This window comes from Ctenopharyngodon idella, chromosome 7, assembly GCF_019924925.1.
Source record: "Ctenopharyngodon idella isolate HZGC_01 chromosome 7, HZGC01, whole genome shotgun sequence".
Classification (NCBI taxonomy): Eukaryota; Metazoa; Chordata; class Actinopteri; order Cypriniformes; family Xenocyprididae; genus Ctenopharyngodon; species Ctenopharyngodon idella.
The window spans coordinates 36,525,761-36,552,095 of record NC_067226.1 but is presented as its reverse complement, the minus strand read 5'-3'; the positions used below and the strand labels follow the sequence as shown (position 1 = coordinate 36,552,095).

At 38.1% G+C, this 26,335-nt stretch overlaps 1 protein-coding gene across 4 annotated transcripts in view; it reads right to left on the bottom strand.

Moving 5' to 3' along the window:
- The window catches only part of dennd4c (DENN/MADD domain containing 4C), an 86,898-nt gene that overhangs the window by 46,775 nt on the left and 13,788 nt on the right, over positions 1-26,335 (bottom strand). For all 4 annotated transcript variants that reach the window (XM_051901157.1, XM_051901154.1, XM_051901155.1 and 1 more), the window contains exons 2-3: positions 9,589-9,899; positions 974-1,226 (exon numbers count right to left, since the gene is read on the bottom strand). In XM_051901157.1, coding sequence (XP_051757117.1) covers positions 974-1,226; positions 9,589-9,887 — 552 coding nt within the window. In that variant the 5' untranslated portion in view covers positions 9,888-9,899. The remainder of the gene's footprint in view (positions 1-973; positions 1,227-9,588; positions 9,900-26,335) is intronic.

The window sequence follows — 26,335 nt, the reverse complement described above, 5'->3', positions numbered from 1 at the left end:
TGGAGCATTCCCAGCGATAAAAGATCCTGGTCATGAGTGGGAACCGCAGGTGGTAAGTAAAACTGCATCAAATGTCTGTTTTGTTGGCAGTCGGCGCGTAAGTGCATATAATGTAAACAACACGAATGTATAATGAATCAAAAGTTATCCAGGGATAATGCGATGGTGTATTGTGTGTGTTTAAATAGATTTGTTTAGCTGACCCTTGATAGCTTTGCTATGCAAAAGCTGCGCATGCTCGTCACTTTTCAGCTTCACCCACGGCACACCTTCAGGAGCTCGGCTGTTTTCAAAAGACTCGGTACAGCATATCTTTCTTTTATAAATCTGATAAAACTAAAGACTTTTCGGAGATATGAAGGATGCTATACTACTCTATAGGTACTCAAGATTAACATGAGATTGGCCAAAACTGTCTGTGTTATGTACCCTTTAAGAGACACACATCTACAATGTCCTCGCAACAACCCACTAGTAACCACCTTGCAACAACCTAAAATCACCAACTACCCAGAATACCCTACCAACTGCCTAGCAACCTCCTAGATTAGCCTAGCAGAAGGCCTTTTATATGGATTAAGCCCCAGTCTGTCTGACAAACCAATAAAGTGATAAAACTATAATCTACATTCGACAATACTTTTTGATGATAATAATTTTACTGATTACTTAAAACATACTATCTACAGGCAAGCAGATGAACTCAGAATATGAACACAACTCATAAAATTAACATTTACCTATAGAAAACCATTATAAAGAAAACGCTTAATGTGCAATTTAACGCGTTGCTCATATTATGGGCTCATCTGATTTCCTGTATACAGTATGCATAAGGTGTATACTGAATTTGATCATTTAATATCACTGTCTTGTGTAAGATAAGCATTTTCTTTTAACTGCTTTCTATGTTGGAGTATTGTATAATGGCTTTTTTCGTTTTTAAATTATTTTGACCTCCATGCCAACTCACCATGCCACAGTTGAGGTTCTTGTTCACCTTGCAGAAAGTGTGAGGAGGAGTCTCGCCCTTGTTTGTGATGATGACACAGATGTCAGTCACAGCCAGTGAGTTCTGGGGCTGGACGGGGGGTGCTCGGCGGTATGTGATGAATATGCGCTGAGATGTGGCAGAGCTGTTGTTGACGTTTGCACAGCGGCCAAATGGTGTGGCCTCAATGACCTCACAACCCTGAATGAGACGCTCTTTACCCTCATACAGGACCCTACAACAAAGAACAAACACTGATCAGCAACTTAACTTTTGATTTTAATAATGTATTAGTAAACATTGAAATTAACATTAAGATTAATAAATGTATAAACAATAAAAGTACTGTTCATTCTTAGTTCATGTTGACTAAAGTAGTGGTAACATTTTACAATAAGGGTACATGAATAATCATGTACTAATACCTATATTAATACTTAATTCAGCATGAACTAATGATTATTGAAAGCATGAACTAATCATGAACCAATGAAGAACTATCCTTAACTATGACTGGAGTCATTATGGATTCATGCATGAATAACAGCAGCCTTAACTACATGTTAGTACATGTTTTATAGTTAATGCATAAATTAACATTTCTGGCTAAACCAAATCAAACCTCTTTAAGAATGAATAAGAAGTATTCTGACATTGAAACAAATTTAATTAATATCATCATAGTTTGAACTTTTGACTGCAGCTTTGCCATAAACATTACTGGATGGCACAGGATTAGTTGATACTCCTCATCAAATGTAAAAAATACTAAATACACTAATAACTGATCTTAAAAGGTCTTTATCCGTTTGTGTTGTCCTTGTTCCCTTCAAACTCACCCTACTGTGACTTATGAGCAGAGCTAAATATAAATAAAAATTCAAAACCCACAAAGAACCTTTGTGGAACAGTTCCCAAAGAAACAACCAAACTGGAATCATGGTCAGAATGTTTGCTGGGCATCAGTACAGTTCACTCTCCATCCAGACGCAGGCTGTGATGATACTGTGTACCTTCTCTCTCTGACTTCTTGAAAAGACACACAACATCACTTTACTGGGCTAAATACTCATTGTAGTACATGTGTATTTGATAGTAAGTTTAAAATAAATCATGTGCTGAATTTATTAAGTACTTAACAGTGAATTAATTATGATTGGGCCATCTCAAGTAAAGTCATGACAAAATAATGCATTAACAAAGTATGGGTTGATGTTAGTGTATGAGTAGTTAATAATGAGTTAGTAATGATGGGCCCCTCAAAGTAAAGTCATGACACAATAATGCTGTTACATCCACGCCCTCCCGGACTCCAGTTCCCAGCATCCTCCTGTTTCGCGCACCTGTCTTCACTCCCATCATCAGTCTTCCCGCCATCTCTCCGGATTCCCTGCACCTGTTGTTCCTCGTCAGCACTCCCTTTAAATTGGACACTTTCCCTGCACTCCTGGTCTGTTCTATTGTTTGCTACACCGTGTATGTTGTTCGTGTTCTCTGGTATTGTTAATAAAACGTTTGTATTGTGGATCTCCGTACTCGCCTCATCCCTTCAGCATACATCCGGTAACAGAAGAACAGACCCAAAACTGCTGGAGATCCACAACTCAGGATGGGATTATTTCTCATGTCAGAGGTTCCTACTCCTCCCGTATCTCACCCGCCAGCTTCTGCCACGGATCGCCTCGTTGGGCTCCTGCAGGAGGGACGTTCACTGGAGAGGTATGTGGAGGAGTTTGTGGAGTTGGCTTATGTGACAAATTGGCCAGATGCTTGTTTAAACGCCCTTTTTCTGGAGGGGCTGGACGAGAGCACGATCCGTTTTGATGAACCTGCCGATCATTTATCCTTAGTCGATACCATTAATTTGATTTTGTGTTTAAATGGTTCTAAGTTTGTTATCGAAGAGGTTCCGGATATAGTGTGCATTTCTCGTTCAATTCCTCCAGAAACACGGGCGGCCTGGCCAGTTCGTCGGCCTCCATTTTCCTCCGCATGCCCCTCCAGTGAGCTTTTCCCCGGTGTCCTGTCGGACCCACAACCCTCTGCTGGGTCCAGACGACCAAAGAAAAGGAGGAGGAAGACCAAGCCGACCAAGTTCCCTGAGTTTTCTGCCCCCGTGCAGCCCAAGTTCCCTGAGTTTTCTGCCCCCGTGCAGCCCAAGTTCCCTGAGTTTTCTGCCCCCGTGCAGCCCAAGTTCCCTGAGGTTTCTGCCCCCGTGCAGCCCAAGTTCCCTGAGTTGTCTGCCTCCGTGCAGCCCAAGTTCCCTGAGTTGTCTGCCTCCGTGCAGCCCAAGTTCCCTGAGTTGTCTGCCCCGTGCAGCCCAAGTTCCCTGAGTTGTCTGCCTCCGTGCAGCCCAAGTTCCCTGAGTTGTCTGCCTCCGTGCAGCCCAAGTTCCCTGAGTTGTCTGCCTCCGTGCAGCCCAAGTTCCCTGAGTTGTCTGCCTCCGTGCAGCCCAAGTTCCCTGAGTTGTCTGCCTCCGTGCAGCCCAAGTTCCCTGAGTTTTCTGCCTCCGTGCAGCCCAAGTTCCCTGAGTTTCCTGCCGCCGAGCCCGCTCCAGCCTGTCCCCGAGCCCGCTCCGGCTCCAGCCGCCGCCGCCGAGCCCGCTCCAGCTCCAGCTGCCGAGCCCACCCCAACCGCAGCTGAACCCACTCCAGTAGCCCACGAGCCCTTTGAACCCCTGAGTCTCCCAAAGAATTTTTTTTGGGGGGGAAGGGTATCCGCCGTGGCCATCCCTGGCTCCAGACCCGCCATGGCCGCCCACGGCTTCAGACCCACCATGACGGCCGCGGACCTAGTACCGCCCTGGAGACCTCCGCACCCGCCTGCACCCCCCGCACCTGCCTGTAGGTCTCCAGGGCACCCACCCCCCCTCCCCGCTGTTTCATCTGAGGCTTGAGGACACGCCTTCCGGGGAGGGGGAGGTAATGTTACATCCACGCCCTCCCGGACTCCAGTTCCCAGCATCCTCCTGTTTCGCGCACCTGTCTTCACTCCCATCATCAGGCTTCCCGCCATCTCCCCGGATTCCCTGCACCTGTTGTTCCTCATCAGCACTCCCTTTAAGTTGGACACTTTCCCTGCACTCCTGGTCTGTTCTATTGTTTGCTACACCATGTATGTTGTTCGTGTTCTCTGGTATTGTTAATAAAACGTTTGTATTGTGGATCTCCGTACTCGCCTCATCCCTTCAGCATACATCCGGTAACAAATGCACTAACAAAACATTAAATAAAATATGATTAAACATGCAAGAGTGTCATTCTCATTCCTTTACACCTCCAGTACAAAAAACAAAGATAAAGGTTATTTAGAGTTCTTTTATTATTTATTTACAGCAAACATATGGACTCAAAAGGAAACCCAAACAAACCTGTGAAGACACATAAGGCAAGTTTACAATCAAATATGGTGCGTCCACAAGCTAATGCTAATCGAAGCATATACGATTAAACGACAAAACAAGTTATTAAATAAAAGTTATGACTAAACATAAATGAATAAAAATCAAAAAATGGTTTAGATCAAATTAAATTTATTAATGCTAGTTATTAGCATCTTTTCCACGTTTGATTAGATGGATCTATGTAATTAATGGCAAAACAATCATTTACCATTCTAATTATTTGACACAAAGCTGTAGGCATTATGGTATTATAGAATAAATTTTGACACTATTCACGTTTAATTCAAAGTCAGAGACCTAATTATTTATTCTTATGGAGACTGTTTGATTTAGTTTACTCCAAATGTTAATTAATGCATTCAATATCTAGTCAAGTCAGCTTTATTTTTTATAGTGCTTTATACAATACAGATATATTCAAAGCTGCTTTACAGCGGAATTAAACTCTGCTTGCATTATTGAATCGTTATTTTCCTGTTGATCACTGTATGATGCTTTAAACAATCTGTATTGTATAAAGCATTATAGAAATAAAGGTGACTACTCTGAATTAATGTGACAAATAATTAAAATGCTGCACGATTATTTTGCCATTAATTACATAGACCCGTCTAATCAAATGTGGAAAATAGACTAATAACTACCACTAACAAATTTAATTTGATCTAAACAGTTTTCTGATTTTTATTGTTCATTTGTTCAGTCTTTTCTTCCCGGAAAGAAAAAAGTATGTAGGGTTTGTTTCTGGTGGGACGCTTATTAGTGGTGCATTAGTTACGCTACGGTTCATTGCTACGGTATTGCTGGCATCTTAATCTAATAAATGTTGACTGCTTTGGTAAACCAAATTGATAATTAAAGTCATGTTTGCATGTGTTTTTCTATTGAGATTATTTGGGAAGTTATTGTTTTGTCGTTTAATTGTAGCCTATATGCTTCGATTGCATTAGCTTGTGGACGCGCCATATTTGATTGTAAACGTGCCAAATGTGTCTTCACAGATATGTTTGGGCTTTTTTTTGAGCCCATATATGCTTGCTGTAAATAAACCTATCTTTGTTTTTTGTACTGGTGGCATTATTAACCACCCATACACTAACATCAACTCATGCCTTGTTAATGCATTATTTTGTCATAACTTTGCTTGAGATGGCCCATCATAATTAACTCATTATTAACTAACTATACACTGACTTCAACTCATGCCTTGTTAATGCATTATTTTGTAATGACTTTACTTGTGAAGGCCCAATCATAATTAATTCACTGTTAACTACTTACTAAATTCAGCACGATTTATTTTAAACTTACTGTCAAATCCACATGTACTAGTACAACGAGTATTTAGCCCAGAAAAGTGATGTGTGTCTTTTCAAGAAGTCAGAGAGAGGAGGTACAATATCATCACAGCCTGCATTTGGATGGAGAGTGAACTGTACTGATACCCAGCAAACATTCTGACCATGATTCCAGTTTGGTTGTTTCTTTGGGAACTGTTTATCAAAATTGTTCTTTGTGGGTTTTGAATTTTTATTTTTTATTTAGCTGCTCATAAGTCACAGTAGGGTGAGTTCAAAGGGAAAGAACAACACAAAACAAATAACGACATTTTAAGATCAGTTAATATTGTATTTAGTATTTTCTACGTTTGACGAGGAGGATCAACTAATTCTGTGCCATCCAGTTATGTTTATAACAAAGCTGTAGTCAAAAGTTCAAACTATGATAATATTATTTAAATTTGTTTCAAAGTCGGAGTACTTCTTATTCATTCTTAAAGAGGTTTGATTTGCTTTAGCCATAAATGTTAATTAATGCATTAACTATCAAACATGTACTAACATGTAGTAAAGGCTGCTGTTATTCATGCGTGAATCCAAAATGACTCCAGTCATAGTTGGTTCATGATTAGTTCAATAATCATTAGTTCATCAATAATCATTAGCTCTATGTAAGTGTGTTGATCAATGTTTATATGTAAATAAAAGCCTAAATTAAATATGTTCATAACATAAATTCTATTCCATGTTACATCTATTAAATCTACTCCATGTAATGCAAGTGCATTACATCATCTTGATGTTTAATATTGTGGCATGGTGAGCGAAGGCACAATACAATGAATGTTGTGTCATGCGTTGGAGGGTGTTTATTTTAAATCACAATGAACAATTAAAAAAGATTTTAGTGATAACTAAAAGGGGGTATGGTGTCTTTGCTTTTATTTGGTCATGGTGAGAATCAGGGAGGGCATAGAGGAGTTTGATCCAGGCAGGGGTGAGACTGACGGTGACGACGCAGTAGGCTATATTGACAAAAGAGTGAAGACCTTGAGCTGGACTATAACTCACAGTCAGCTGATGCTGAATGGATACCAGAAATAGATTTTGAACGCTTGTGCCCTACTTCTGTTATTCAGCTCTTATACAGAAGACAAACAGGATATGGGATATGTTGATTATGATAGTGTGACTGAACAAAACTAGAGAAATTATGCGTGTGTATATTTAGGGTACGATTTGTTAAAAAAAAACTAAGGGGGGGATTTATGAACAAGAATATGTAATTCATATACAATGAAGAGTAAAAATACAGAAAGTAATTGTTTAAACTGAATGAACTGAATTAAATAATTTTTTAACAATTAACTTATTGACCTAAATTAGTGACCAATCTTGAGACAATTTTTTGAAGGTCTTGGGCTCAACTGCATTTGTACTCGGTCTCGTCTCTTGTATCAGACTTAAAGGACTCTGGATTTCATTTCTGAGACTGGTCAAAACAACAACTGTGGGGATATCACTAAATTGCCGGTGCACTGTATAATTTTTTGTTAACATCATTATATCATTATATAACATTATAATATATGATGTAATTAAGCAACATCACAAGAGCAAGAGAGATGTTTTCACAAATATGAGCACAATTGCAAACATGATATTGATTTTACACAAACGTTCAATAAATAAAATGTTATTTTTGAAACATTAATCTCAACATTATTTATGCAGTTGTATGTACCAATTCAGATGCAGCTTCTGCATCACCTCTGCAGTGCAAAGAAGAATTTTGTTGTTAGTGCTTTGCACTGACTACAGATAATCTGGTAACACTTTACAATAAGGTTCATTAGTTAACATTAGTTAACTACATTAGTTAACATGAACTAATAATAAACTGCACTTCTACAGCATTTATTAATCCTTGTTAATGCAATAATGTAATTTACTAATACATTATTAAAATCTTGTTAACATTAGTTAATGCACTGTGAATTAACATGAACAAATAATGAACAACTGTATTTTCATTAACTAACGTTAACAAAGATTAGTAAATACAGTAACAAATGTATTGCTCATGGTTAGTTCATGTTAGTTAATACATTAACTAATGTTTAACTAATGAACCTTACTGTAAAGTGTTACCGATAATCTTTATTCATGTCAAGGATGTCAATAGCTAGTAAACTCATGATCTGCCAATTATAAACATTAGACCTAAAACTATAACATATTATTCTGTTTGCATAATAAATACAAACCCGATTCCAAAAAAGTTGGGACACTGTACAAATTGTGAATAAAAAAGGAATGCAATAATTTACAAATCTCATAAACTTATATTTTATTCACAATAGAATATAGATAACATATCAAATGTTGAAAGTGAGACATTTTGAAATGTCATGCCAAATATTGCCTCATTTTGGATTTCATGAGAGCTACACATTCCAAAAAAGTTGGGACAGGTAGCAATAAGAGGCCGGAAAAGTTAAATGTACATATAAGGAACAGCTGGAGGACCAATTTGCAACTTATTAGGTCAATTGGCAACATGATTGGGTATAAAAAGAGCCTCTCAGAGTGGCAGTGTCTCTAAGAAGTCAAGATGGGCAGAGGATCACCAATTCCCCCAATGCTGCGGCGAAAAATAGTGGAGCAATAACAGAAAGGAGTTTCTCAGAGAAAAATTGCAAAGAGTTTGAAGTTATCATCATCTACAGTGCATAATATCATCCAAAGATTCAGAGAATCTGGAACAATCTCTGTGCATAAGGGTCAAGGCCGGAAAACCATACTGGATGCCCGTGATCTTCGGGCCCTTAGACGGCACTGCATCACATACAGGAATGCTACTGTAATGGAAATCACAACATGGGCTCAGGAATACTTCCAGAAAACATTGTCAGTGAACACAATCCACCGTGCCATTCGCCGTTGCCGGCTAAAACTCTATAGGTCAAAAAAGAAGCCATATCTAAACATGATCCAGAAGCGCAGGCGTTTTCTCTGGGCCAAGGCTCATTTAAAATGGACTGTGGCAAAGTGGAAAACTGTTCTGTGGTCAGACGAATTAAAATTTGAAGTTCTTTTTGGAAAACTGGGAGGCCATGTCATCCGGACTAAAGAGGACAAGGACAACCCAAGTTGTTATCAGCGCTCAGTTCAGAAGCCTGCATCTCTGATGGTATGGGGTTGCATGAGTGCGTGTAGCATGGGCAGCTTACCCATCTGGAAAGGCACCATCAATGCTGAAAGGTATATCCAAGTTCTAGAACAACATATGCTCCCATCCAGACGTCGTCTCTTTCAGGGAAGACCTTGCATTTTCCAACATGACAATGCCAGACCACATACTGCATCAATTACAACATCATGGCTGCGTAGAAGAAGGATCCGGGTGCTGAAATGGCCAGCCTGCAGTCCAGATCTTTCACCCATAGAAAACATCTGCCGCATCATAAAGAGGAAGATGCGACAAAGAAGACCTAAGACAGTTGAGCAACTAGAAGCCTGTATTAGACAAGAATGGGACAACATTCCTATTCCTAAACTTGAGCAACTTGTCTCCTCAGTCCCCAGACGTTTGCAGACTGTTATAAAAAGAAGAGGGGATGCCACACAGTGGTAAACATGGCCTTGTCCCAAATTTTTTTGAGATGTGTTGATGCCATGAAATTTAAAATCAACTTATTTTTCCCTTAAAATGATACATTTTCTCAGTTTAAACATTTGATATGTCATCTATGTTGTATTCTGAATAAAATATTGAAATTTGAAACTTCCACATCATTGCATTCCTTTTTTATTCACAATTTGTACAGTGTCCCAACTTTTTTGGAATCGGGTTTGTATCTGTTCAAGGGTACAGCTACATAGAGGGATACCCAATCACCCTAAAAACTCACCCGACATCAATGAGTGGGGGCTTTCCATGTCCCCTCTTGTAACACAAAAATAGTTCTGGGCTCTTGAGGCTGCCATGGTTGAGATTGGCCGGCTGGCCACTGTAGGTGCTCTCAATACATGTGAAACCTTCAGGGACTGTTTCTCCTGCAGACTTGTTGATGACGGCTAGGTCTGTAATAGGTGCCTTGGGCCCACTGGACTTGGCTTCAGATAGATCCTGCTCTAGTGGTGTGGACTTGTCTGTGAGGCCAGCTACAACGAAGTAGTCCGTCACGCGGTGACCTTTATCCTCAATCATGGCTGGACAGACCTGTTTGGACAGAAACAACTGATGATTTTGTGTATTTATAGTTTTTTGGACTTAGCTCAAAAGGCAATATGAATAATTAATCATAACTCATTATAATTAATTATAAATTTTGAATCAGTTATTTGAATCAGTTAAATCGAATTAACGATGTAGCTGAATCAATTAATCTGTTCGGCCAGTGAACAGTCAGTATTGATCGTCTATCAACTCTTCAGAAAGGATATTTTCCGTGGCCATAGAAAAATAACTCTTTCTTAGTATGTAGCTGTGATCGTAATCGTTATCAGTGACATAAGCAGATCAGAATCAACTCGCAAGAATGTGCACAAGTTTTATTTAACTAAATCACAAACACATATACTAAGAATACTAGACTAAACACATATAGAAATACAAATCATGCATACATAGGAAATGAGAGAGTGGAAATGATATTGAACCGTAGCATAACAGGAGAATGGAGCTATGAAAAGAGTCATTTAATGAGCTGGAAGAACCATCATTTCTCACTATAAAGCACCTTTGTTAACGAAGGGGTTCACACTTAATACTAAATCACCGATTAGTGTTCAAATGTACGATACTTGAAAATGTCTTAGCTGTTGAGGAGCGTCCGGATATGCAGTCTTAGAAGAAATTCTTGATTGTTCAGTCTGATGGTGCTGAAGTTGTAATCAATATCTTTTGCATTGAGTGAAGAAATGACCATGAACTTGCGCTGTTAATTTGACTCTGTTGTCGAGGAAGTTGCACATGGCTTGAAGTGAATGAGGCCTGTTGGCGCAGCTGTGCCTGCCGGGTAAGTTGACCAGCAATCAGTAGAATCAGCAAGAACAAAGGCAGAAGACCAGAAGTGACCAGCGCGATCTGAGTGGGGGCTTTTTAACATCTACAGAAGTCACACCTTTGAGTTTTGGCTTGACCAATGAAAAAGGTGCAATTCTCTGCGGGAGAGTTTCTTTGTTTGAAAGTGACCACATTTGCATTAGGGGAGTAAGCTAGCAGTTTGTGTCCATTTATACTCTGATATATATTACAAACATACAATGCATTCTATGAGATGGTGATGTCCACCAAAGTGTGAGTCATTAAACAAGGAGTAATTTGATATGAAACACCACCTAGATGAGCTACATTATCTAACAGTTCTATTATCAGACATGCATAACACTACAATATACAAAAGAACAATATACAAACAGTAATGATACACAAAATGCATGTTCATTCATGTAGACAGATATGTCAATGAATTAGTGGTAAGGATTTCATTTCTATGGACCGAATGTATGATTTTTGAGGCCTGTGCTTTTCTTTTCGGGCACTATCTCCCAAGTGTCTTTGAAATGTATGTGGGGAGCAAATGGTGGTAGTTCTCATATTTCTATATAAATAGAAAGCAAAAAAACATCAGTCAATCATGCGTTTGTTCTATGATAGAAACGGTAATTAGATCAAAAATGTGGCAACTATGTCTGAATGAAAATGTCTGAATGCATATTTGTCATTGGTCGTGGTGCTTGAGACATTATTTAATACTACTACTAATAATAATAATATAAAACATGCAGAATTTTGACAGACGCAAATCACATGGTTTGCAACACTCAAACTGATTTGCTGAAATCAAAAGGTGGACATTGATAGGTAAGTGCTAATGAATGGGATTGCCGCTTGTACATTAGTTCCACCCATTGCCAAAAGAACCAACTGCCGGTGGCTTCTACTTAAGTCTTCAAGGCTTTGTTTTTACATGAAAGACTGTATGAATTAATTAGCAAAATAATTTGACAAAAACAGTGAGTGGCTTTCTCTTTTTTGTTTGTTTTTTGATTAACATAACACAGACAGCATCAGGTACACACAACAAAAAGAACTCAATTCAGTACTCACATGATGTTCTGATGAGGTTTCTGTGCACATGTACAGAAAATGATCTATCAGAACAGTATACGAGTACCGGATATCATTCTCTTTTGTGTCTTATTGAACTTTAACAGTTTAAAATTGCTTGAAAATTTAAATGGGCAAGACTTAAAATGCATTAAAAGGATAAACATTCATGATGACGCAGCACTGCAACTTTATGTGAGCATAATTTTGACATTACATGTGGAACTGTTTTGAAAACTTTTACTACATTTTTTTTTTAAAACTTTGCAGCTGATTAACTAATCATGAAAGTGATGATTACAACATGATTATATTTACACCATGTGCAGAATTGCAGGTTGATTTTCTGATCATATTTTGGTAACACTTTAGTATAGGGAACACATATTCACTATTAACTATGACTTTTCCCTCAATAAACTCCTAATTTACTGCTTATTAATAGTTAGTAAGGTAGAATAAGGCATTAATATGTGCTTAATAAGTATTAATAAACAGCCAATAATCTAGCAATAAGCATGCTAATAAGCAACTAGTTAAAAGACCCTGAAATAAAGTGTTACCCATATTTTTTTCCAAGCACATTTTACCAATTCCAAACTACATCAATCTTAATAACTACCAATTAATTGACCAATTAATTTTGTTTTTAATCATTTATAAGTGATATATAATTGTTCATGAAGGCTGGAAATGAAAAATGCCTTATATTCAGGTGTGCATAATTATTAGGTTTTCTTTTACAAAAAGTATTGAATGCTCATATGAAGGATGCAATACTAACGCAATACTAGAAATTGCACAGTTAAGGTATGACCAATGGACAGCAAAAACGCTCACTGGGTCAGCAGGGTCAGACAAAAACAGGTGAAGAAGAAAATACACATGTTAGCTGCAAAAGAATTAAGTATTCATGTATTTTACAACACTTCAGCTTGTGATTCTTATTAAGTGGGGGTCATTTTTTAGGATTCTTTACCTATCATAAGTCTCTGAGATCCTGACACCTTGCACTTCTGGAGACTCCAGGTCGGTTGCAGTTCTGGAAAATGGTGGTGCTTGAGACTAAAGGGTTCCTGATGGTTTCACACTTAATTCTTCACTTTAATTCTTAATTATTTTGCAGTTAACATGTGTCTTTTCTTCTCTACCTGATTTTGTCTGACCCTGCTGACCCAATGAGCGTTTTGCTGTCCATTGATCATGCCATAACTCTGCCATTTCTAAATTGCATTAGTATTGCATCCTTCTCATGAGCATTTAATCATTTTTGACTTTTCAGTCTGAGTTAAATCTCTATTTTTGGCTCATTTTGCCTGCAAAAGAAAAATTGCCTAATAATTATGCACACCTGAATATAAGGCGTTTTTCATTTCCAGCCTTCATGAACAATTATATAATCACTTATAAATTATTAAATACAAAATGAATAGTAGATATTAAGATTGACGTGGTTTGGAATTGGTAAAATGTGCTTGGGGAAAAAAAAATATGATCAGAAAATCAACTTGCCTAATAATTCTGCACATGGTGTAGATCTGCTTCCACTGAATAGAAGGCTGCAGCAGTAAGAACAGCCGCCGATCCCAGTCATATCTGTTGAGCACATGAATGCTATGACCTTTCCATTGCAACAATTTCTGCACTCTCACGAATGCATCATCATAACTAACACAGTGCAAACATTAAGATAAAATATACACTGAGCAGTGCAGACATCGTCATTGATTATAGCTAATAGGAGTTTTGGTGAAAGTACAGAACTCAAGCCGCTGACTTGCTGAACCTAAAGTGATTTACAGCTCCAGCGATTATAAAAGGATGATTATTTGATCACAACCGTTTAGTCACTGGCTTGATCTACTGACACATAAACAGCAATAAACTAGGGCTGGACCAGAATATTCAATTATTAGTTTGGTAGGTTGGTATTCGATTTTCAATTTTGGGATTTGAATATTGTTTTGTTGTTGTTGTTGTTGTTGTTTGTTTTTTTGCACATCTGGCATCCCCCTCGCAAAACGGTTTTCATTCGCGCTTGAATATGTTTACACTACAAAATCTGGCGAAATACAATACTCTTTTTTTTTTTACAATTATCTTATATAGCCTAGCCGTTTTTAATATGATGGACAGTTTAAGGAACCCAACCTTGTTATACTTAATAAATATATTTGCTTTTTAGCCTACTAAAGTGTTCCCTGCAACTGGAGTTTTCTCTGTCTGAAGCGCACAACTGCATGAGCTAGTATTTTGGGTTAAGCTGCGTTGCTTTGACATTGTGGAAAATAGAATAGAAACAAAATGTAGTAGCCTTTTTACCCGTTATTATCAGTCTAAATGAATCTACTGCGAAATATAGCTGTTAAAACTAAAACGTGAGATTTTACTGGGACGGCGTGTTCTTTATTTATTACCGTTCGTTCATTTATTTTTCGTTCGTTTTTTATTAAAATAGCCTACCCTTTACTGTGTCAGTAATTACTGTGCTGCTGATTTCTGATTTGGGAGCGATTTGTTTGTCAGAAACATGTTAGGCTACCTTTTTAAAAGTATTGCTCTTAACAGACCTGTGTTTTATATCACTAGTGCAGTGTCCGTTCTCGGAGCATATAAGCCCTGCCCGCGTGAGGCGCGCCGCTTCCGGCTCACGCTGTTCTGTAGTTTATTAAAAGTTTATTAATTCTGAACGTGTTCTCGACATAATCAAAATGCAAACAGGCAGACAAACACACAGAGATTCCTGCTGTAACGCGTTGTGTACGGAGCAAATAGGGATAACGTTAGCTCACTTAGCTTAAGTTATTGATACCAGACAGACTTCACAAAAGCGATTGACATTTCACAACTGGCGCTTATTCCCCATGAAACACGTGTAACTGTCCGTCGTAAATGCTATGCCATCCACAGCGTTACTTAATAAAGAAAATAACTTTAAATGAGCAACAGAAAAACAGAAATAACCCACATACATGCGGTGCTCGAGTCATTCCGAGACACTTCAACCGAGAGCGCGCAGCTCTTAAGGGGCCACACCATATTTCGACTCGTTACACATGCCTTTATTAGAGAGAACAGTATCTTCAGCCCCCTCCCGCTGAAGCTTCGAATATTCGGTGCTGATTACTACCGAGCTTCGAAGCTCAAAAAATGGTATTCGGACCAGCCCTACAATAAACAAATGTCTGACTGTACCAGGGACTCTTCTCCCCTCTTTAATATTTTTATATTGTTATAATTTTACCGTTACTCTCCAAATTAATATAGAAACAACTTAAAGCAACAACTTCATCAACTTTATCTTTGCAGCTGACACTGATTCAGAAAATACTAGTTTATTAATAAACAATTAAAATGTCTCCTTGCTGTTTTTATCACATTCATAACCATTACTTTTGCTTTTTATGGCAAGCTTAGCATTTTGCTTCGCATCACCCACAGGATGTGTTCGTTTTGGCGAGTACATCGGACCCACTCTGACAAGGCGACATATTGGTTCAACATTAAGTGACAATTCAGCTATATCCAATGAACAAAGAAGCTAGTATTTTGCTCCCCTCTTGACTGGTGGACTAGCGTCCAGGGGATGTTGCGGTTATGGAGGCCCCTCCTCAAAACCCGAGGCCCTAGGCAATTGCCTGCTCTGCCTATAGGTAGCGCCGGCCCTGGACTGTACAAGAGTCCTCCTCACATATCAAAACAATCACTGATCACAGAACAGGCATTAGAATTAACACGGTCACTTAAATGTTGCAGCATTGCTACCAGGTCCATATCTTTCTGTTAAAGTCTGTTTGCAAAGCATGTGTAGAATTGCAGCTGGTTTAAGAAAGTATACACAGTAAAATGAACTAAACAAACAAATAAAGCCCTACTGAGACAGTTGAAAATAAACAGGCACTTTTCTTAACAACAGGATTCTTTGGAAGGTAATGTTATGTTTAGTCCAGTGATCCTGTTCTAGTAGTTCTTTTGTTTTCAATATAACGCAGCAGTGGGTTGGGGCAAGGATGTCAAGGTAGGTGCTGGTCTGTGCACGCAGTCTTGTGCTGATATATTCCTCTCTATTATGTAATAAAAACCTGAAAGTAGGAAACAAGTCATTTTGGCAACTTGATTTCAATAAAAATTGCTTTTGGACTGACAAGTTAGTTTTGAGTTCTGAAAATTACAGTATGTTTTCATAGTAAAATGACTCCTTGTATGTAAAAGATCGATTTTCTTTTTCTTTTCTTTTTTTCAGTACAAAGTTGGAAAATGGTTATTGTTCTAAAAGAAAGTAAGAAATAATAAAAGACAAAAAGGTTTAATCTGAAGTAAACCTGAATCCAAGACCAGCAAAACAGAATACACAACCTTGTACCAACAAGCAGCAGTCCTACAAAGTGAGTTGCATTGTTCTGGGATCTAGAAAAGACTGTGTGCATGGCACAGTAGGCACTGCCATCTGCCAAGCATAAGTTCAGTCCTGCTGTGACTGGCATCATACACAAAGAGAGAGTAGCACCAACCTGCACTGCTGTCAATGAGGCTGAGACTAAAGCCCGGGACACACCAAGCCGACGTCAAAGAACTAATGGTGACAAAAGCTGACTGTGTTGTCGCCTCTCGTCTGCTGCGTCTCGGCCAAAAAGCAGTGCTTGAACACACCAAAAGGGCTAAAGGCACGTGTTGTCAACTAGCACCTGCGTTCTGCGGCTGCATGTAAGTAAATATCTGTCTACATCAGCAGGTATCAATAGTCTTTTTTCATCAATCAAAAAGGGAAACTGAAATTAGGACTGCAGATAAACCATAAACAAAGCAGCTTGCTTACCATTTTGAATATTAATCACACTGATCACTTTCTTCATTCCAGTCAGCTCATGCAGGGCCGTAACCACCATAGACACCAAGTCCCCTCCAATAATTAGAAATGGCCAAATTGTCCCCCCCAATATTTGAAATTCTTGCACTGCTCTTGTTAGGATGACAAAAATGTTTAAAATTTACATTTTTTAGTCTGGTCTGCCTCAGCGGTCTAACAGCACTCATCAATGTCAAAATGATTGAGATGGCCAATCAAATCAAAGTGGGCGGGGTTTAATGGTCACAGAAGCAGAGCGTAAATTCCAGCGCTAAGTGTCAGTTTAATGTTGAAAGAGAGTGAGGTATGATGTAAATAGCGAAACATTAAATACGTGTGAACTGTTTTGCGATAGAAATGTTAAACAACCGACAGTGACATCCAGTGATGCAAACTACTTGACTTTTTTTTTTTTTTTTTTTCTCAAATATGGCCATTTTGAATTGAAAATATGCATTTACATGATTCATGTAATTCCTGAGTGTGAAGAGACAAGAAACATTTTACGTTTTCGACACATTAGGCATACAAATAAAAGTGCACATATGCATATTTTAATGCAAATTTTATTTGCAAATAGTTCAAAATGATTATTTCCCAACTAGAATGAGACCTAGAATTTCCTTCATTGTTCTGTTTCTTTAGGCTTTATGAAAAATTGGTCCCCCCAATGTTCAAGACATGGTTACAGCCTTGGGCTCATGTTATTATGAAAATATTTGTGCATCCGAATGCTCGGCAAGATGACGTAAAATTATAACAGCCTTCTGTCTGTGCCATCTTGACTTCTTTGCTCACTTTCATCGCTTTTATTCTCGAGCCCGACGCCTATACAACATGCTGAATCAGCCCAAAAAAAGCTAACGGTTTGAAACATAAGGAAAAACTAAGCCGACCGATACTCAAAAATGCCCCGACACTGGCCGACGGCCATTTTTCAAAATGTTATGAACCTTAAAGCATTCCATTCATATCACTAAAAAATATCAGTAGTATTTATCAGTATTATGACTCATGGGGGTGCGTGAAATTCTTACCTTGAAAAAGACAAGGTTCACTGTCTTGAAAATTTAGGAAGCACTGCTCTAGGGAGTTTACTAAATCTATAATCTCCAGTCCAAGAGCAACTCAAGTTACCTCACTAATGAGATGTTACATGGTTACCTGCCATGTAGCAGTAGCTTACAGAGCACTAATTACAGGTACAGCCTACCCCAAGCATCCTGAGGTTAAATGCAATGCTTCAGGGCACAACCATTATAAAACAAGATTAAAAAGTTGCTGTGTTGCTCCTACCCAATACTGGAACTGCAAACTTCACATCAGGGCTGCACAATTTTGTCAAAAATCAGGTTTTGTGACAAATACTGTGATTGCTGAATACTGAGATTTAAACTTTGATATGGTAAGCATTCATCTCATGAACTCTTGAATGGCAGCTGGTTGGATATAAAAGTACAAAACTACAAGATGGCAAACAATGTATTGTGCCTCCAAAATAAATTATGTAAATAAAAATAAAATAAATAAAATATTTCATATGCTACACTCTACTGCCACAATTAGGGCTGAAACAATCAGCCGACATTATCGACAATGGATGACTAGTAAATTTCATACTACTAAATTTTGAAAAAATTTAATAATTGGACCAAAAACCTCTGGATGTAATAGCATAGAATACTGTCTAACACTTAATGGCTGCTCTGTCAAGTCAGTTAGGAACCTGGGTGTGTTATTTGATAGCCACATTTTGATTTGTAAAACTGCATTTTTTCCATCTTAAAAATATATCTAAATTACAACATATGTTCTTAATGTCAAATGCAGAAAAGTTCATTCATGCTGAATGGTTTAGCTCCTTAATACTTGAGTGAACTCCTATCACACTGTATTCCTTCACGTCTACTGCAATCTCAAAATTCTGGCCAGTTGAAGAATATCAATTTTGACTGCAGGCGTTAGATCCTTTTCCTGTTTAGCGCCCAAACTCTGGAACAGTCTTCCTAGCATTGTTCGGCATTCAGACACATTCTGTCAGTTAAATCTAGATTAAAGACCCATCTCTTTAACCTGCCATACACATAACACACTATCATATTCCAATAATTCAAATCCCTTAAAGGATTATTGGGCTGCATAAATTAGGTCAACTGGAACCGGGAACACTTCCCATAACATCCGATTTACTTATTACATCATAAGAGGAATGCCATCTATGCTAATATTAGTCGGTCTCATTCTTATCCTATTAGTGTTATTATTCTGAAACAGAATAAAGGATTGTGGCCAAACTCCCCAAAGTCTCTTCTTTTTCCACTACTATCAGCCAGTGTGTTACAGCAGCCCTTCTCCTGCCAGACAAAGGGATCAATTTTACCGCTCTCATGGCTTCAAAAATGACAATGTGCCAGTGAGTGTAGTCCATGAACAACACGACACATACATATACAGCAATACGTACAGCATACGTATTTGTATTTGCCCAAGGGTTTCTATTTACAACGTTTTTTGCAGCGTTAAACAATGTAGCCAATCACAGACATATCTGTTGATCTCTTGAACGCAATGGCCAATCAGAGGTGCTTAAGTTAGTCAGAATCCACTCACCGCTCAAAGCGTCAGAGTTTTTGTTCAGTGCTAGATTCCGTATGCTCAAGAATCCTCTCAAGTGTAGATGCGATGCGAATAAGAGATATATTGTGCAGTGTAGACATTCTGGTAGCAGGCCTGGAAAAGATTAGCCGACAGTGGCAAGCGTATTGTCAAAACTGTTGTCTCATCTTTGGTAACTGTTTAGATATGTTCAGCAGAGGTGTTATAATAATTAGAGGAATGTGTCTTCCCAGATAATTTTTTTTTTTCATTATTTTTTTTTTTCCATTATTTTTTTTTTTCACAATTAAAAAATACATCAAAAAAGGTTGAGTGTTTTGAGAGAGACAGCAAAATAGCAAAATAAGGGTTACTATATTTGGGAACATATTTGGATACAAGGTTTATTTTTGGTGAGAATGTAGAATGTAGTATTTTAAGGAAAGCAAGTCAAAGGTTGTTTCTTATTTGTAAACTGAAGAATTTTGATGTTAGTCAATCCATTTGGAAAATGGTATATAAAAGTCATGTTGAGAGTAGTGTAATTAATAGTACAGCCTGGTATGGTAACTTAGGAGTGATGAATAAGAATAAGTTGCAAAGGATAGTGAGAATGGCAGAAAAAAATAATAATAGGTTGATAAACTGTATTTGCTGGCAATACACAGAAGTGCAAAAAGGGTTGTATCTGACTCCACACACACACACACTTAACTCAGAATTTGTAATGCTTCCATCTGGAAGAAGGTATAAGATCCCAAAACTTCTTAAAAATATGTAAAAACATTCCTTATCACCAGTCACAGTTAGAATATTAAATGAAGGGTAAGCAACTCTTTGTGAGAATAACTTTTTATTTTTGATGTATTGTGTATGTGTAGAATTGTATTTTTTTATGAGAAGCCAAAGGAGAATTTCCACATTGATGGAAAAGTTCAAACTAAACTAACCAAACTAAGATAAAAGGGTGCATAGATGGTGTGTTGGGGCCCCCCAAATCACTAAGTCTGCCCCTGCCTATATATGATAAATGCTCTCTCTAGGTCATCGCAGAGTGAATGCCAATTTGAATGTTCCGCTGTGGTCATACTTGTCAAAGGTTTAATAGACATAGCTGTACAGCTGACATTTAGGAATAAGATTGTGTGGGTGTTTAAATTGAGATTGCAATCTTTTATTGATTGAGTTTGACAGGAAGAAATGCATAAGCTAGAGCTGCACAATTAGAGGATCAGAGCATTCTAGTGTGTATGCACTCTAATGCAGTCAAAGGACATAACACGCAGTGAAAATGTATCTGTGCTAAACTTATTCTTAACCTCAATCTAGTGTGAAATCTAACAACTATTTGCTAACAATTATTTAGTTGCATATGTGAATGATTTACTTGCAATGTTGAAGGTTGAAATGTGGGAAAATAATTAAACCTGGAGCTCTCAGCATCCTTATCACTATTCAGTCTGACACAGTAGGTTGGCCTTTTACTGTTACTATAGCAACAGTTTCCAACCTGACTGCACAGGAGGAAAGTATTTGCTTTTCTCTGACATGGAAATGTTTTGTTTCTCATTCTCCCCGAGGTCTACATGCTCTGTCTAATAAAAGTGAGCAGAAGGGTGTAAGTGATTTAAAAATTCTGGATGAGAAGCATGAGAAAAGCTTCAGTAATGCAGACCTTGCGTAGAGGATGGGAGAGAGGCGATTGCCAAACATCTAATCCAGCATGCTAGTCTGAGTAAAAAAAAAAAAAAAAAAAGGCAAACAGGCTGAATGAAAATGTAATTTTCCCTCAGTGCTCTAGTAAAACCTCATAGCTTTCAGCCATGTTTTTCAATAGTATAATGCTGCAATACCCAAGGCTGCAGTTTCAGGACCGCATTTCTAGGACCCTAGTTTTCTGTGACAATGCCTCCTAGCCAATTCTACTCCAACAGAGGAGACCAGATTCAAACTTGAAAGAAATAGGTGCAAAGACTAGACCCACAGAAATTATTCAATTTTTATTATCTTCCCACCTTATTTTTAATGTAATAGTGTGTGCGGCCTTTTTAAACTTGAATGTGCAAGGCTTTCAATGTCAGCCGTTTCAGTTATTTTAGCTGTGCAAAAAGTTCATTATGCTGCTAGATGTTGTAAACTGGTATCTGTTTTCATACTTTTTTATACTATTATTTTATTAATTTATTAAAGGGGTGGTTTATTGCGATTTCACTTTTTTAACTTTAGTTAGTGTGTAATGTTTCTGCTTGAGCATAAACAGTATCTGCAAAGTTACAGCGCTGAAAGTTCAATGCAAATGGAGATATTGTCTTTTAAAGTTATGGCATTTAATGCCTACAAAAACGACTGGTTTTGGACTACAACGAGCTTCTTCCCAGGTTGGTGACATCATAAACCCTGTAATTAACATAAACACTGCACCCAGGAACAAGCAACAAAGTGGGTGAGGCCATGTCGCGTACATACAAGTCATCTTCCTAGGGACGCTGGACTTCGGGAACAATGTTTAAAATTTAGGTTTAATATGGTTCCTGACCATTATAATGCTAATTTAGCTGTCTGTGCTGCACATTTTACGGAAGACAGCTTCCAGAATCTACACGAGTTCAATGCTAGATTTGCTCAAAGGCTATTACTGAAAGATGGGGCAGTGCCCATTTTAAAAGCAGAGCAGAAGCTTCTGTTTATGGGCCCCAACCTGTAAGTATGTCTTATTTTTTTATAAAGTTATATAGTTTCTGGGACGTAAACAAAAACCAACGCAGTTTGGCTTCGCTAGCCAGTTAGCTAAATTCTATTTCATACTTCAACAAACGCCAAACACCAACGAACTTCTATGTAATCACACCAGCGAACTTCTGTTGGTGTTTGTTTGGCGTTTCTGTTATCAGCGTACAGCATTGTTTCATTGCGGTTTTTATGTTGTGTTTACCCACCTGCTCATTCATGCTATAAATTAAACAATATCTTTACAAAAATGCTACTACTCATGTATTCAGCTACAGTAAAGCTTTAATCAGAACACTAAGGGGCAGCAGTAACATTTACAAGTGACAGCATATCTAAACACTTTGACACAAATACAAACAAAAATACTTAACATTCATAAATGTCCATTAAAAGCCGTGCTTGTAGAGGTTCTGCTTGACGCTTTTCATCATTACTGCTATCTGGGTCTGATTCTGGCTCAAATTGATATGGCAATATTGATGCCATTATTATTTACATTTCCACCGAAGCAAAGACTGGACTTTGACCGAAGTACATGCTGTGTTTGCCAGTAATGGTAACGTGCCGTTTCCGGACAACGTGAATCATGACAACGTATTCCGGACAGCGAATCACAATACACAGGGCCAGCTAACCAATCTCAGTCCATTGCGTATTTCTGAGGGAGGGGCTTCATAGAACCAGGAACTCAACAGAGCGTTTTTAGGAGAAGGGAAACAGCGGTGTAGCATAAAAGTAAAACATATGAAAAATACAGCGTTTTTTGTTAAAAACAAAGCATTAAGACATGTTAAACTGCGCCCCATAAACACAATCAAGCCTAGAAAAAAAAAAAAACAGTGAACCACCCCTTTAACACAAGCATAAACACACTAGTTAGAAATAGTTTTAAAATAGTTTTACCATTTACTGCACTTTGTTAAAGGGGAAGTATGTAGTTTCTGTGAAACTAGTGGCACCTGTCAGAATTACAATAATAAAGCATATTTTTAAACAACCTTGCAAATGGCCCTTTCGCACATTACACCTCCCTCCCCCCTCAACTTTTATGGGTGCTTTTGAAGGCATGTCTCAACAGGTAAAATTAGGCTACTTTCAATAAAAGGTCCAACATATTTGGAATACTTTTAGCTGTGTTGCTACGTGTCATAATTAAGCAACTGAGTAGGCTAACACTCTGTCTAGAGTGAATGTGTCTAATGAACCAATCCAATCCGTCTGCACCAAATTTTAACATGACACAGCATTACTATTTGAAGCTATCCACACTGGAAACAATGTAAACATTATAAACTGGTGCATCTGATTATGCATGTATGGTATTGAAGCATCCATTGTAGCATGTGTTCAGGACCTGTTTGATCTTTGAAGGTCTAAATGTAGAGAATTTTGGCTTACACTTACTGCTTAAACTAAGCAGAATGTCTTTTCCCATGTAACCCATCAGCTATGGTCCTACCCCTCTAAACACCTCAGCCTGCTACAGCCTATAGCCCAAACTCTTGCTATTGGTTGAGATCTGATGGAAAGAGATCTGAGCAGACCACTCAATTTTTTAATGGTGCCTGATTTTGAGGGGGATAAACCCATGAATGGCATACTAATACTAGTGTAATGAACAATAAACTGGGTTAAGATAATTTATTGTAACATAAAAAAATTACATACTTCACCTTTAAGTCAGCTGCATATCAGATGAGAAGCGCCATGCTGTGCTGTGACTAATAAATAGGAAGTCTCATACATAAACAAAAAATAGTCTTTCTTTCCAAGAAAACGTATTTTAAAACCAGAATATAGGGTCTTATATATTGAAACAAATTGGCTAAGTATTTCAAGAGGGTTACCATTGGTTATGTTTAGGGTTAGGGGCTGCTTAGGAGAATATATCCATTACATTTAAATAATTAAAACAGTGAATCATTCCTGAAAATGAATAATACAAATACAGAATTGAATAGTAAGTGCTATAAAATAGTATAAACTGCTGGTACATACAAAAAAAAAAAAAAATGCAAGTGGGTCCTAGAAATGCAATCCTAGGACTGCAGTTCTGAAACTGCAGCCTCTTGTACTGCAGGATCATGCTTCTCATGTTCCCTTTTGATTTTGTTTCACTTGACATTACAACAGAGCTGGCGCTACGGGGAAACACCTTTCACTGAGAAAATACTGAAGCCTCATTCAATAACGCTGTTGTTCTACAATGGCTAATGGTGTTCAAGCACATGAAATAGGAGCGGGCTCGCTCCCTATATAAAGCGGCACTGAGAAACACTGCCTCAGAATCTTATTCCTTTAAGAGAATGTATGCAAGAAGCCTTTCTTGCCGTTGATTCAGCACATAGAGCAGGTGACACTTCTGAGCCGATCCCCTTCAGTGTGACAAGCAAACTTCAGGAAGCGCCTGTGATGAGGGATTTTCTGATTATGGAGTTTACAGTAAGAAGGCAGATTCATCAGTGTCTCTAACACACAGTCGCTTTAAGCAGACCTTGTTGAGTCATTCTCATAGAGGTAATGACACATAATGGAAGGGCTGAGGCGACGCCAGGGCCCTCGTCATAGTATTGCTAGGTACTGGACTTAGTTGAGCACTGCATGTACAGCTTAGAAGTGTAGATCCTAGAGAATTATTACCTATGTTGCGCATTTTGTGAGAAGTGTGTGAACCTCTGCTCGTAAAATTAGGGCATTCTGAGCTGATACAGCAGACACAATAATGCTGTTGAAAAGGGGCGGTCTGCGAATAAACAAGAGTATATGCTCATAAGTGGAAAGTCTTTGAGAGCTGGTGTAGCTCACAGAGTGTGGATCCTGTGAATTGCCCGACTCCAGTTATCCTATCTTTCTTGCAGGAGTGTTTGGATGGCGGCCGTGTGCCCTCCAGGCTCAAAGTATATGTAGCTACTATATCAGTCTTTCATAGCAAAACAGATAATAAAGAAAATTTACAGTTTGGCACACACCCGCTTCCTCTCACTCACTCATCTCATTCACTTCGGTGCTTCTATTGCACATAATTTTTCTCATTCCCGCAGGATTCACATTCACACGCACCACTGATCTATACATGTGGCGCACATAAAGCGCCTCTCAAACAGCTCGCGAGTACCAAATTAAGTTGTTTTTAATGGCTTATTGCGCTTAAACGGCCAAATATACACAACATTATGTCAAAATACCCTTGGTGAGTATTCAGGTAAACACAGTCAGTTTGGGAACGTAAATAGTTAAGACAGCACATGTTGTGTAACCATAATGGATCCGTGCATAAACTCTTAAAGTGACAGCAGCCTAATAATCCTGCCCCTGTCTGTCATGTTAATTAAAAAAAAAAAAAAGACAAAAACAATATCACTTGCTGCTCTTGTAACTTTAATTATAAACATTAATCTGTATTTAATTTTATTTATTTTTCCATTTAACAACTTTATTTTATTTCTGTAGTGTATCTTACCTGAACACTAGCCTACTGTTAGACCACCTGAAAAACTTAGTCATGTTTATTTAATTTGTCTCTTTATTCTAATCTATTTATTTGTGCTATTTTGCAATTTGTTTATTTGTTCTTTTTTTATTACTGACTGTTTACTTGTCTTAAAATAATAATAATAATAATAATAATTCCCTGTGCTTTGAGAAAGCTATTGCAACAAAATGACCCAAATTATCAAAAAATTATAAGATAATAAAAATATCTGTATGGCAGTATATATGTCAGTTTTCCCCGTGGTATCTAAAATGCTATCGAATATCGATATTTTTCAAAATATCGTATCGAAGTTAGAAATTCCAGTATCGTGACAACACTAATTTGAGCCCATTCTATAAGGGGTATGGCTTCCTCATGAGCATGGGAAAGCGGAATGTCTATCGAAGACATTTGTTTAGCAGTAGGATGGGCTTCGCCAAACACATTTGTCTCGCTGAGACATTGCTTTCATGCCTTGTTACTATTACTATTACTTAAAGGCCCACTGAAGTGCCTTGGAACGCGCAACATTTTTCAATGTGTTGACGTACTTTCCACTGAAACAGGAAGACAGGGCGGGACATATCGAACAGCTCCTCTCCTTTTTTAAAATGGCCAATAGCGTTTTGTTTATATCACAGCTCGACCAGAGCTGTTAAAGGATTAGTTCACTTTCATATAAAATTTTCCTGATAATTTACTCACCCCCATGTCATCCAAGATGTTCATGTCTTTCTTTCTTCAGTCGAAAATAAATTAAGGTTTTTGATGAAAACATTCCAGGATTATTCTCCTTATAATGGACTTCAATGGCCTCCAAACGGTTGAAGGTCAAAATTACAGTTTCAGTGCAGCTTCAAAGGGCTTTAAACGATACCAGACGAGGAATAAGGGTCT